General features: G+C 41.4%; 1 protein-coding gene across 1 annotated transcript in view; it reads left to right on the plus strand.

The window, feature by feature from the left end:
* LOC143277568 (uncharacterized) overlaps nt 1-9,926 on the plus strand; it is a 10,096-nt gene extending 170 nt beyond the window's left edge. The window contains exons 2-5 of the mRNA XM_076582447.1: nt 1,641-1,753; nt 2,644-3,312; nt 3,721-4,019; nt 6,226-9,926. Of these exons, the coding sequence (XP_076438562.1) occupies nt 1,651-1,753; nt 2,644-3,312; nt 3,721-4,019; nt 6,226-7,806 (2,652 nt within the window). The 5' untranslated portion in view covers nt 1,641-1,650 and the 3' untranslated portion in view covers nt 7,807-9,926. The remainder of the gene's footprint in view (nt 1-1,640; nt 1,754-2,643; nt 3,313-3,720; nt 4,020-6,225) is intronic.
* Nucleotides 9,927-12,713: the final 2,787 nt, after the last annotated feature.

The following is a 12,713-nucleotide window of genomic DNA, read 5'->3' on the forward strand; positions in this document are numbered from 1 at the left end:
CCACGCCTTGTCAACACTCAACTATCGAACGATTCAAAGCTCATGAAAAATTACTTCCCCCCTACCTTTAAAAAAAAAAAAAATTATCATCCAGCCGATCATTTAATGCATTAATAGGTCATTATGTACTGCACGTTTTACAACAAACACATAAAAAGGTTTAGAAAAATTACATCAGCATTATTTGTCACGTTTGTGGGATTGACTTTGGACGGGCCGAGTTGTACTTTCAGTCTGAGGGTCCCGGTTTCGAATCACGGTAACGGCGCCTGGTGGGTAAAAGGTGCAATTTTTCCGATCATCCAGGCCAACGTATGTGCAGACCTGCGAGTGCCTGAGCCCCCTTCGTGTGTATACTCACGCAGAAGATCAAATACGCGCGTTAAGGATCCTGTAACCTATGTCAGTGTTCGGTGGGTTATGGAGACACCAGCATGCATGAACCACGACAGTCATCGGCAAGTCGATGTTGGTCGTGTAACGGAAAGAAGAAGAAGAAAGAACGAAGGTTATACTGAGTGGAAGAAAGGCCATCCCAAGATACAACTGACAGAGCAGAGTAGTTCTAAATCTATTTTTAAACCAAATACCAGTTTTATTTAAACTTCTGATTAGGATGGGGTGGGGGCGAGTTTGTTGGGTGGTGGATGGGGTACAAGATAAGGAATAGAGTAAGGTCAATCTATCATTTCTTATTCATGTTGAATGTGCAGCTGAAGGACATTTTCCCATGTTTTATAAACAATTAAAGTTGTATCTTTTAAGCAATCTGGTATTCTTATTATGCATACATATGTTTTTGATATGTGTGAAAGTTTTATGTTGTGCATGCAGCTGACTTGCCCATGTTTTATGGACAATTAAAGTTGTATCTTGTCGTCATGGTAGAAAAATTCAAATATATATGTAGGATAGATCTATACACAAAGCCAACATGCATCTGGGGGAAAAAAAAATGGTGTGTTTCACTTTACTGAACTTGATTCACAAGCATACACATAGTAAGTGACTTGTTCACAAATACACACACATGTGCACATGAATACACCCCTACACATTGTGATTGTATTGCAATAATTGAATTTCTCATTTTTATCACAACAGATTTCTCTGTGTGAAATTCTGGCTTCTCTCCCCACGAAGAGCTCATCATCACACTTTTTTTTTTTTCAGCTTGCAGTTTTATTTGTTTTCCTGTTGAAGTGGATTTTTCTACATAATTTTGCCAGGGACAACCCTTTTGTTGCCGTGGATTTTTTTTGTGTGCTAAGTGAATGCTGCACACGGGACCTGAGTTTATCGTCTCCGGCATCCAAATGATTAGTGTCCAGACCAACACTCAAGGTCTAGTGGAGGGGAATAAAATACTGGCGACTACGGGATTCAAACCAGTGCTATCAGATTCTCTTGTTTCCTAGGTGGACGCATTGCGTCTAATCCAACACTCCACAATATGCATATTTGCAATCACGTTACATGAATACAAATGGTATACAGACATGATATATGTATGCACAGGTGGACATAAACTTATATGCACGCTCGCACATGCACATACACACAAACATACACAGAGTACACTGATTTTTAAAAAATGAATTTTTTTTAACTACATGTGTGTTATACATGCATGCTTTCAGATGTGACCAAATGGCGTCCCCTGCCCAGCAAGCGATGTCAGAGGTGAAGATAGAGATTGATGTGGCTGAAGAAGAAGAAGGACCACTGTGGATGACCCAGGATCAGTGTTCAGGTCAGTTGTACATCCACTATGTTTAATTGAAAAAGACATCAGCATCACCTGTTTGTGGAAATGTTTCTCCTGTGTTGGTCCAGCAGTCTGGAACAAACTGCCCTTCTCAGTTTGTCATGTGGCTTCCCCAGTTATGTTTCAGTCTCTCCAATCCATTCTGCCCATTTTACTTCTTCAATGTCCACTTGTTGTGAGTGTGTGTCATGTGTGGGTGCATATGGGTGTGTTTGTGTGTGAGTGCACATAGTTATTTGTGTATGGTGTACCTTATCATGGATGTGTGTGTGTGTGTGTATATATATATATGTGTGTGTGTGTGTGTGTGTGTGCGTGTATGTATGTGTATTACGTATGCATTATATATAACTTTTTATTGTTAACACCACAGAATCCCAGTCTGGGAGGTGTTAGCGTCAATCTTCAATATTATTATGAAAAGTCCATGTCAGTTGACAGTGACTGCTGTATATATATATATGGAGCTTATTTTGTACAAACACAGTCTGATACATAACCACCAGCTTCATTGCCCTTTGCTCGGTGATGGTTGATTTTTTATTTTTTATTTTTTGTATTGTTTTGTTTTGCCATCTTTGTCTGCTGGATTATGACCATTATGGCTGACTGATTAAATATCAAGCAGTTAGTGAGATACAGCTGAACACTTTGATTGCATCTGAAGCTTTTGTGATAAGCTTCTGCAGGATGGTGATGTGTGTGTGTGTGTGTGTGTGTGTCTTTGCGTGTGAACAGGTCTGGGGCAAATACGTTGTGAATGTAACGGTGTGATAATCTAATTATAAATCTTCAAATTATAAACACAAAGTTGAGTTTGGTGGTGATCATTTCAGGAGAGATTTTATTGACATCTGCTTCCATAAATGTTGCAGGTTGCGATGCATTTGAGAACGATGTGAGCACAGCCGCCACACCCTGTGAAACGGACACGTGGAATCCACCATTAGCTGCTGTGAAGACTGAACCAGACACACACGCACAGAGCGGTCCAGGTATAAAAGCTGAATCAGTTAATTACTATATGACAACAAGTGATATGTGTCACCAGTTCCAGTCTGTAGACAAAGGGGAAATGGCAGCAGATATCAGATTTGGATGTCATCCTTTAATGACTTCTGAATACTCTCGGGCAAACAGTAGGAATGATAGCTTAGAGGTGAGTTTTTCTTTCCAGACCGAACACCATAGCACAGCAAACACCAGCAGTGATGTCATCAAGACTGAAGCAGTCACAGCAAACACCAGCAGTGATGTCATCAAGACTGAACCAGTCACAGCAAACACCAGCAGTGATGTCATCAAGACTGAAGCAGTCACAACAAACACCAGCAGTGATGTCATCAAGACTGAACCAGTCACAGCAAACACCAGCAGTGATGTCATCAAGACTGAACCAGTCACAACAAACACCAGCAGTGATGTCATCAAGACTGAAGCAGTCACAACAAACACCAGCAGTGATGTCATCAAGACTGAACCAGTCACAGCAAACACCAGCAGTGATGTCATCAAGACTGAAGCAGTCACAACAAACACCAGCAGTGATGTCATCAAGACTGAACCAGTCACAGCAAACATCAGCAGTGATGTCATCAAGACTGAACCAGTCACAGCAAACACCAGCAGTGATGTCATCAAGACTGAAGCAGTCACAACAAACACCAGCAGTGATGTCATCAAGACTGAAGCAGTCACAACAAACACCAGCAGTGATGTCATCAAGACTGAAGCAGTCACAACAAACACCAGCTGTGATGTCATCAAGACTGAAGCAGTCACAACAAACACCAGCTGTGATGTCATCAAGACTGAACCAGTCACAGCAAACATCAGCAGTGATGTCATCAAGACTGAAGCAGTCACAACAAACACCAGCAGTGATGTCATCAAGACAGAGCCAGTCACAGCAAACATCAGCAGTGATGTCATCAAGACTGAACCAATCACAGGAAACACCAGCAATGTTGTCATCAAGATTGAACCAGTCACAGGAAACACCAGCTGTGATGTCATCAAGACTGAACCAATCACAGGAAACACCAGCAATGTTGTCATCAAGATTGAACCAGTCACAGGAAACACCAGCTGTGATGTCATCAAGACTGAACCAATCACAGCAAACACCAGTAGTGATGTGCAGACTAAGGCAGTGACAGACATCATGATGGCCATGACACCTGATGCAGTCAGCTCTGCATCCACCTCCAGCAGGGATGAAGGCGACAACAGACCAGCACGTGATTACCAGGTGGGTAAGACTTCTGGTATGGGCTACATCTGATTTCTTTAACACAAGATGCTGTAATAATCATTTCATCCTTGGCTTCTATAACATGTTGTTTTGTTTGTTTTAATTTTATTTTAATTACACATACTTAACCGTGACCCAACTAGTGCAGACTCCGGCAGGGGTCTGACATTACTGTCTTGTACAAACTACTATCCGCCTATGCGGAGAAAACGAAAGTACTACGGCCGATAACCTCCCGGAAGTCGGTAACCTCCCCTTTGTCCCTCTGGCTAGCGCCCTCTTTTTCCGGCAGCCATCATGACTCCTGTTCCTGTGCTCTTCATACGGCTAAGGTTTTTTCCGTATTTTCTGCCTGTCTGTCGATTCTCTGGCGTTCTTATTTTTTGTCAAATTATGTCTCCAACCAGGTCACAAAATTATGTAGCTCGATTGGGGAATCATGCTAAAATTTTTATAAGGCGCGATCGCAATCGATTCGCTGACACTCTGGGCCCTCTACTCCTGGCCCTCTCAACAACGCCAACCCGCCGCCCATTTTTTTCTCCCTTTTTTTCCAGGGCTGTGGTTGTGTCATTACTCAGACATTTCCCCATTTCTATGTTCTTTTTCTTTATGAGTCATACTTTAACCAGTTAACCAATTACACACAATGTTGCAGTTTAAAAGTTGACCATAAAGAGTTTTTAGGGACGTTTATGATGATCAGAGAACTTGTCATTATTTCATGATAAATGTTTTACTAGGATAAATGTATACTCAGATTAAGAATATGTTATTCTGTGATCATTTTTGACTGGCATATTTGAACAAAGTGTGTCTATGTAACACCCCAGTTTGGGCTGTCTGTGTTGCCGGAATGTATGTGCATGTATGTGTGTGAATGTATCTGTGTGTGGTTGCTATGGGGGTTACCAGTACATATTGTTATATCTTGATCCCAGTCATATGGAATGATTCAGCGCTTATAGCTTTTAGAGGCGTTTGATTGGCTAAGAGCGGACCGGGCAAGACGAGTCGTCTTTTCACTGTTAGCCACGCGAAATTTGGCCAAGCAGAGCAAACTGATAGGCCTAGTTTGCATCAGTTTGACATGGTAAGTATATGTATCACCAAACATGGAGTATAATACAAACTCCTTTTGCTCACCATCAGAAACAAATGTTTGTCAAACTGGAAACGGAACAATTCAGTCTAAAGGAGCCCACATCTGTTGACATTTTATTGTTGTTGTCTTTCATAAAATAGATGTATTAAAGTTTCAAACTTTCCCATAATAAACATAGACCAATCAGCTTTTCAAACTGTCCTATCATAACAAAGATTTATCAAAGTTTCAAACTTCCCCATCAGTACTTAATGTCTCTCAGTTTGATTCAAAGTTTCACACTTATTTGTTTATCATGTCTTTCCAGCTTTGATGAAGTGTACAACAAAAATTGTCAGGTTATATTTTGGGGGCCTAATAATATACACCATAACGACTGGACAAATCCAGGTCTTATGTTAAAATTATGATCGGCAGATTGGATGCGTTCTCAAGCTCCAAGCAGTGCAGACTGAAGGTCCGTCACAACCCATCTCTGATCATAGATGCCATTAATAATAATAATAATAATGGTATTTATATAGCGCTGAATCTTGTGCAGAGACAAATCAAAGCGCTTTCGCACCAGACATTCACACGCATGCATAACTCTAAAACTGGAGAAACTGAAGACAAGGAAGAGGCAGGGAAGGGAGGCTATTTTGGGAAGAGGTGGGTTTTAAGGGCAGACTTGAAAGAGCTGAGTGTGGAGACTTGACGAAGCGAAAGAGGAAGTTCATTCCAGTTGCATTTGATTAAAAAAAAAAAAAAAAAAAGAATCCATGGTAATAAATGCTGATATTCAAAATCTATTAACTTTTTTCCCCCAAAATAATGGTGGAAGGTGGCTTCTGTTTCAATGGAAAAGTATTGTGCACATAGGAATCCATGGAAATAAATGTTCATAATCAAAAACTGTAGGATTTTTTTCCCTCAAATAATGGTGGAATTTGGATTCTGTTTCCACAACAGAAAATATTGTACATCTATGCGTAGCGTGAGCACAGACTAACTGACAAATTCTGGACTGTAAGTCAAAATTTTTTGTTGATTTAGATGGTTGCTTGTGTTTGTCTTACTGTTGGCAGTCATTGTCATGATTTTTTATTTCATTTTCAGAAACAAGTAAAACGTGAGTCTTCGGTCACCACCAAGACAACACCTCAGCTGTCAGCATTTGAAGCAAACAAAACTCCTCTACACAAGTCTGCCAACACTTCTGGGTCACTCGACTCGCTGCCACCCCTGAACAGAAGTCACGTATGTCGGCTTTGTTCTGGCGCCTTTGTGCTGTTCAGCAATTTGAAGGTACATATGATGCATGTTCATGGTGAGAAGCTGCATGCTGTGTTACCTGCATCCTCCACACTCAGTAGTTGTGATGCTGGTAACTATAGCAACATGAACGTGGGGAATGTTGCTGACCATGCTGACAGGAAAGTTGTGCAGAGAACTAACTGCGAAGCTGATGGTAACACTGACAAAGAAAGTGAGGCGAAAGAGAGAACTCGCCATGTGTGTGATGTGTGCAGTAAGGCTTTTACTCAGGCCAGTAACTTGAAGAAACACAAGTTGATTCATACTGGTCAAAAATCGTTTGTGTGTGATGTGTGCAGTAAGGCTTTTACTGAGGCTGGTCACTTGAAGAAACACAAGTTGATTCATACTGGTCATAAACCGTTTGTGTGTGATGTGTGCAGTAAGGCTTTTGCTCATGCTTGTAATTTGAAGAGACACAAGTTGATTCATACTGGTCATAAACCGTTTGTGTGTGACGTGTGCAGTAAGGCTTTTACTGAGGTTGGTCACTTGAAGACACACAAGTTGGGTCATACTGGTCATAAACCGTTTGTGTGTGATGTGTGCAGTAAGGCTTTTACTCAGGCTTGTCACTTGAAGACACACAAGTTGTTTCATGCTGGTCACAAACCGTTTGTGTGTGATGTGTGCTGTAAGGCTTTTACTCTGGCTGGTGACTTGAAGAGACATAAGTTGAGTCATACTGGTCATAAACAGTATGTGTGTGATGTGTGCAGCAAGGCTTTTACTCAGGTTGGTCACTTGAAGACACACAAATTGTTTCATTCTGGTCATAAACAGTTTGTGTGTGAGGTGTGCAGTAAGGCTTTTACTCAGGCTGGTGTCTTGAAGAGACACATGTTGAGTCATGCTGGTCATAAACAGTTTGTGTGTGATGTGTGCAGCAAAGCTTTCACTCACGCTGGTACCTTAAAGAGACACAAGTTGAGTCGTACTGGTCACGAACCGTTTGTGTGTGATGTGTGCAGTAAGGCTTTTACTCTGGCTGGTGACTTGAAGAGACACAAGTTGAGTCATACTGGTCATAAAACGTTTGTGTGTGATGTGTGCAGTAAGGCTTTTACTCTGGCTGGTGACTTGAAGAGACACAAGTTGAGTCATACTGGTCATAAAACGTTTGTGTGTGAGGTGTGCAGGAAAGCTTTTACTCAGGCTAGTACCTTGAAGACACACAGGAGAATCCACACAGGGGAGAAACCTTACATGTGTCCACACTGTGATGCCAGTTTTAATGTGTCAAGCAACTTTCAGCGACATGTCAGATCAGTCCATGCAGATGACAAACCCTATGTCTGTGATGTCTGTTGGGTGGCGTTCTCCAAGACTGTTGACTTTAAAAGACACAAGAGAACCCACACAGGTGAGAAAACCTGTACTTAAAGCAACAAGGGTGTGGGAAAGGTCACTGATCTTGATGGCAGAAAATTTTGCGGAGAAACAATGATAAATGAAGCATATGTATGACATGTGCAGTAAGGCTTTTTACTCAGTAGGTCACTTGAAGACATACAACCTGTTTCATGAAAGTCATAATATAACAGTTTGTGTGTGTGCTGTGTTCAATAAGGCTTTTACTGGGGGGAGGTCATTTAGAATGACACAGGTTGGTTGATAAACTGTGTGTGACACATGTATTGTGACTTACTCAGCCTGATCACTTGAGGACACACATGTTGATTCATACAGTTTGTGTTCGACATGTACAGTAAGGCTTTTACACAGGCTGATACCCTGAAGACCACACAGGAGAATCCACCCAGGGGAAAAACCTCACATGTCCACACTGTTGTGCTGGTTTTAATGTGTCAGATAACTTACAGACACTGGTCAGTCCATGACTGTGATGCTGGTTTTAATGTGTCAGATAACTTACAGACACTGGTCAGTCCATGACTGTGATGCTGGTTTTAATGTGTCAGATAACTTACAGACACTGGTCAGTCCATGACTAATGCTGGTTTTAATGTGTCAGATAACTTACAGGCATTGGTCAGTCCATGAGTGTGATGCTGGTTTTAATGTGTCAGATAACTTACAGGCATTGGTCAGTCCATGAGTGTGATGCTGGTTTTAATGTGTCAGATAACTTACAGACATTGGTCAGTCCATGAGTGTGATGCTGGTTTTAATGTGTCAGATAACTTACAGGCATTGGTCAGTCCATGACTGATGCTGGTTTTAATGTGTCAGATAACTTACAGACACAGGTCAGTCCATGAGTGTGATGCTGGTTTTAATGTGTCAGATAACTTACAGACACTGGTCAGTCCATGACTGTGATGCTGGTTTTAATGTGTCAGATAACTTACAGACACTGGTCAATCCATGACTGTGATGCTGGTTTTAATGTGTCAGATAACTTACAGACACAGGTCAGTCCATGCAGGTGACAGACTCCCATGTTCTCTAAAACTGGCAACTTAAAAAGTGACAAGATCGACGATCCACACAGGTGACAAACCTTGTACCTGTAATGTCTGCTGGGTGCGGGTGACGGGCGCAATAGCCGAGTGGTTAAAGCGTTGGACTGTCAATCTGAGGGTCGCGGGTTCGAATCACGGTGATGGCGCCTGGTGGGTAAAGGGTGGAGATTTTTACGATCTCCCAGGTCAACATATGTGCAGACCTGCTAGTGCCTGAACCCCCTTTGTGTGTATATGCAAGCAGAGGATCAAATGCACACGTTAAAGATCCTGTAATCCATGTCAGCGTTCGGTGGGTTATGGAAACAAGAACATACCCAGCATGCACACCCCCGAAAGCGGAGTATGGCTGCCTACATGGCGGGGTAAAAACGGTCATACACGTAAAAGCCCACTCGTGTGCACATGAGTGAATGTGGGGGTTGCAGCCCACGAACGAAGAATAATAAGAAGAAGAAGCTGGGTGCTGGTGTCTTGGAGAAATCACTGGGAAAGAAACAAGAGGATCCACACAGGTGACAAACCTCACGAATGCACAGACTGTGGAAAAGGACTGTGGAGAAAAACCTGACGCCTGTACACACTGTTCTACCAGCTTTCACCTGGTCAGGTGATTTGAAAAAAACACACAGAAATAAAACCAGTGAAACTATATACACAGTGCAACCTGTAACTCTTGCAAAAGTCTTCAATGTCATTTATAATTTTCTTTGCTGTTATTTAAGTGTGTTCCGTGACAACGTACCTCAAAGAATGACACAGACTGCGTTTTCAGTATTTTGGAGTGTAAAGGACAAAGCTTTACGTAGCGATTCTTTTTCCCTAATTTCAGGACGGTGGCAGAATGGTTAAGATGCTTATCTGGCAATACTGAGTCTGTGAGGTTGTATTTGACTGTGCTTTCATATCTGTGAAACTGCATGTTTGGTGCATTTCGGTTAAGCATGTGTGGGTGTATGTGTGAATGTGTGTCTTCATGTTTTACATTTATTCGCTTATTTATCACCATTGTTGTCTTATTTATTTATTTTTTATTATTATCATTTTATTAGTATTACTATTATTATTACTACTACCTTTTTCTATATTATAATTATTATTTATTTATTTATTTATTTATTTATTTATGTAAGCTTATCTATTATTTATTCCCCCGGTTTTTTGGGGTTTTTTTTTTGGTTTTTTTCTCAAGGCCTGACTAAGCGTGTTGGGTTACGCTGCTGGTCAGGCATCTGCTTGGCAGATGTGGTGTAGCGTATATGGATTTGTCTGAATGCAGTGACGCCTCCTTGAGCTACTGAAACTGAAACTGAAACTGTGAGGGTCTGGGTTTCAAATCCCTGGCTCACCGTTTCTTCCAAGTTTGACCCGAAAACCAAACCGGTTGTCGAATCATTCAGACGAGATGATGAACAGTGGTCCTGTGTGCAGTACGCACTTTGCACACTGAAAAAGAACCCATGGCAAAATTGTGTAGAAGAAATCCACTCTGATAGATACACAGAGATCTGTGGGAGCGAGCGGGACAGGAACCAGTGGCCAAGCAGATACTGCGGAGGAAGTGGGGCTGGATCGGACACACCCTCAGGAAGCCAGCGTCCAGCATCACACGCCAAGCCCTGACCTGGAACCCGCAGGGAAAGAGAGGCCGGCCTTGCAACAGCTGGAGGCGAGATACCGAGGCAGAGCTGAAGCAGCAAGGGACCAACTGGACTGGAATGGCCAGAACAGCCCAGAACGGAGTGCGATGGCGAGGGGTCGTCGATGGCCTGTGCTCCACCAGGAGCGATGGGCAAAATGAATGATGATGAATGAGATACACAGAATGTATGTGCACTAAAGGCCTGACTAAGTGCATAAAGTTATGCTGCTGGTGAAGCATTAGCCAAGTAGATACGGTGTAGCGTACACATATGTATTTGTACAAACGCAGCGACACCTTGTAAAACTGAAACTGAAGCTTGAATTTCTAATGTTGAAATGTCACAACCAAGTTCATGTGATTTGTTCTGTTTCAAGCATTGGGGGGGCACACCAAATTTGTTTGTTTCTAAGTTGGTGTGTACTTGTGTGTGTGATTTTTTGCTGTTATCTAGCTTTTAAAAATGTTGTAGTTCATTGTTATGTATACATGCATATTTACAGTTTGTGTTTGTATTAGGCCCAGCACTCAGCGTATATCACAGGTTGACATTAGCTGTGAATATGTGTCTTCATGTTTTACATTTATTTGCTTATTTATCATCATTGTTGTCTTATTTATTTATTTACTTGTTTATTTATTTATTTTATTTTATTTTATTTATTTTTTATATTTCTTTAATTATTATTTTTATTATTATTATTATTATTATTACTACTACTACTACCTTTTTCTATATTATAATTATTATTTATTTATTTATGTAAGCTTATCTATTATTTATTCACCTTTTTTTTTTTCCTCAAGGCCTGGCTAAGCGCGTTGGGTTACGCTGCTGGTCAGGCATCTGCTTGGCAGATGTGGTGTAGCGTATATGGTTTTGTCCAAACGCAGTGACACCTCCTTGAGTTACTGAAACTGAAACTGAAACTGACAGCTGGGCCAACAGCAAAGTGAGAGCTGTATGATCAATGGTTTCTCTATTGCAGTGGGATGTCATTTTCAGCTGGGTCTTTTGAGAAGGAGTATGACTCTCAAACAAGGAGGCAAGATTGCACTGGCTCTTTGTGCTGCAGCCCTGGGGGTTAGCTGACCATTGGGGAACCATCCCAACGCCAACTGTCCTAAAACCCTCTTGGCCGAGAGAGTGGGAATGTAACTTGGGCAAGACACTCTCCACTATGATCAAATTCTAGCCTGAATGGCTGGGACAGCTGTTCTGATGGTCAAAGACAGACATGCCTTGTGTTGATATATGCTTTGTGTGTTTGTTTGTGTGTATGTGTGTGTCTGTGTGCATACATTCATTTGACTGTGTGTGTGTGGGAGGCGGTGTGTGGGGGGTGGGGGGTTGAGGGTGGAGGGATGGTATTTTGATGACATGTATGATGTTTGGATATTCACTGTGTCGTTGAGGTGACAGTATGCTGCACACATGTGTCTGGTGGTAGAGTTGTTATGAAATTCTTACTTGTAATTATGATATTTATGGTAATTTTTTTTTCTTGTTATATTTTACTCATCTGATCTCTCTTGACTTGAGCGTTTTGTATCTTGAATAACGGGGCAATAGAAATAAACTATGATTATTATTACTACTGATTGATGTTGCTATGATGTGTATTAACTCTTTTCATACGAACGGCGAAAGAGACGACGTTAACAGCGTTTCACCCCAATTACCATCATCAAAATATTGCAAGCGGAAGGCTCTTATACTGAAGACGTGAATGTTGACAAAGAATACCACAATTCTGACGATGGAAGCTAAAGGTTGGGTCATTCAGACACCCACTGGACATCCGAGGGGTCTGTGTAGAGGAGAAGAGAGGACTGGCCGTACTGAGTGAGTTAACATAGATGCAAACAGTGCACTTAGTATATAAATTTAATGGCTGTTTGAAATAATGTACTGAGTGTATGAGAAAATGAGACTCTGTCAACAAAACAAGGTCTGGGGATTGATTTGAGAAATAAGTCATTGGACTCCGAATTTTCCATGAATTTAGAACGAAAGGATACAGGTAGAAGAAATTATTGGAGAGAAAAGAAAATCATTATGATTGGTTTGGTTTGATTATTGTTAGTGTGGAGGTGAGGATATCGAATCACATCAATCAGCCAGGACGAATCGCTTCGCCAATAGCTTTTTCCACAAAGCAGTCAATGCCCTGTCTCTCGAACAAATCCAGTATGATAAATAGAATTGTGCAATCAACAAC

This window comes from Babylonia areolata, chromosome 34, assembly GCF_041734735.1.
Source record: "Babylonia areolata isolate BAREFJ2019XMU chromosome 34, ASM4173473v1, whole genome shotgun sequence".
Taxonomy (NCBI): Eukaryota; Metazoa; Mollusca; class Gastropoda; order Neogastropoda; family Buccinidae; genus Babylonia; species Babylonia areolata.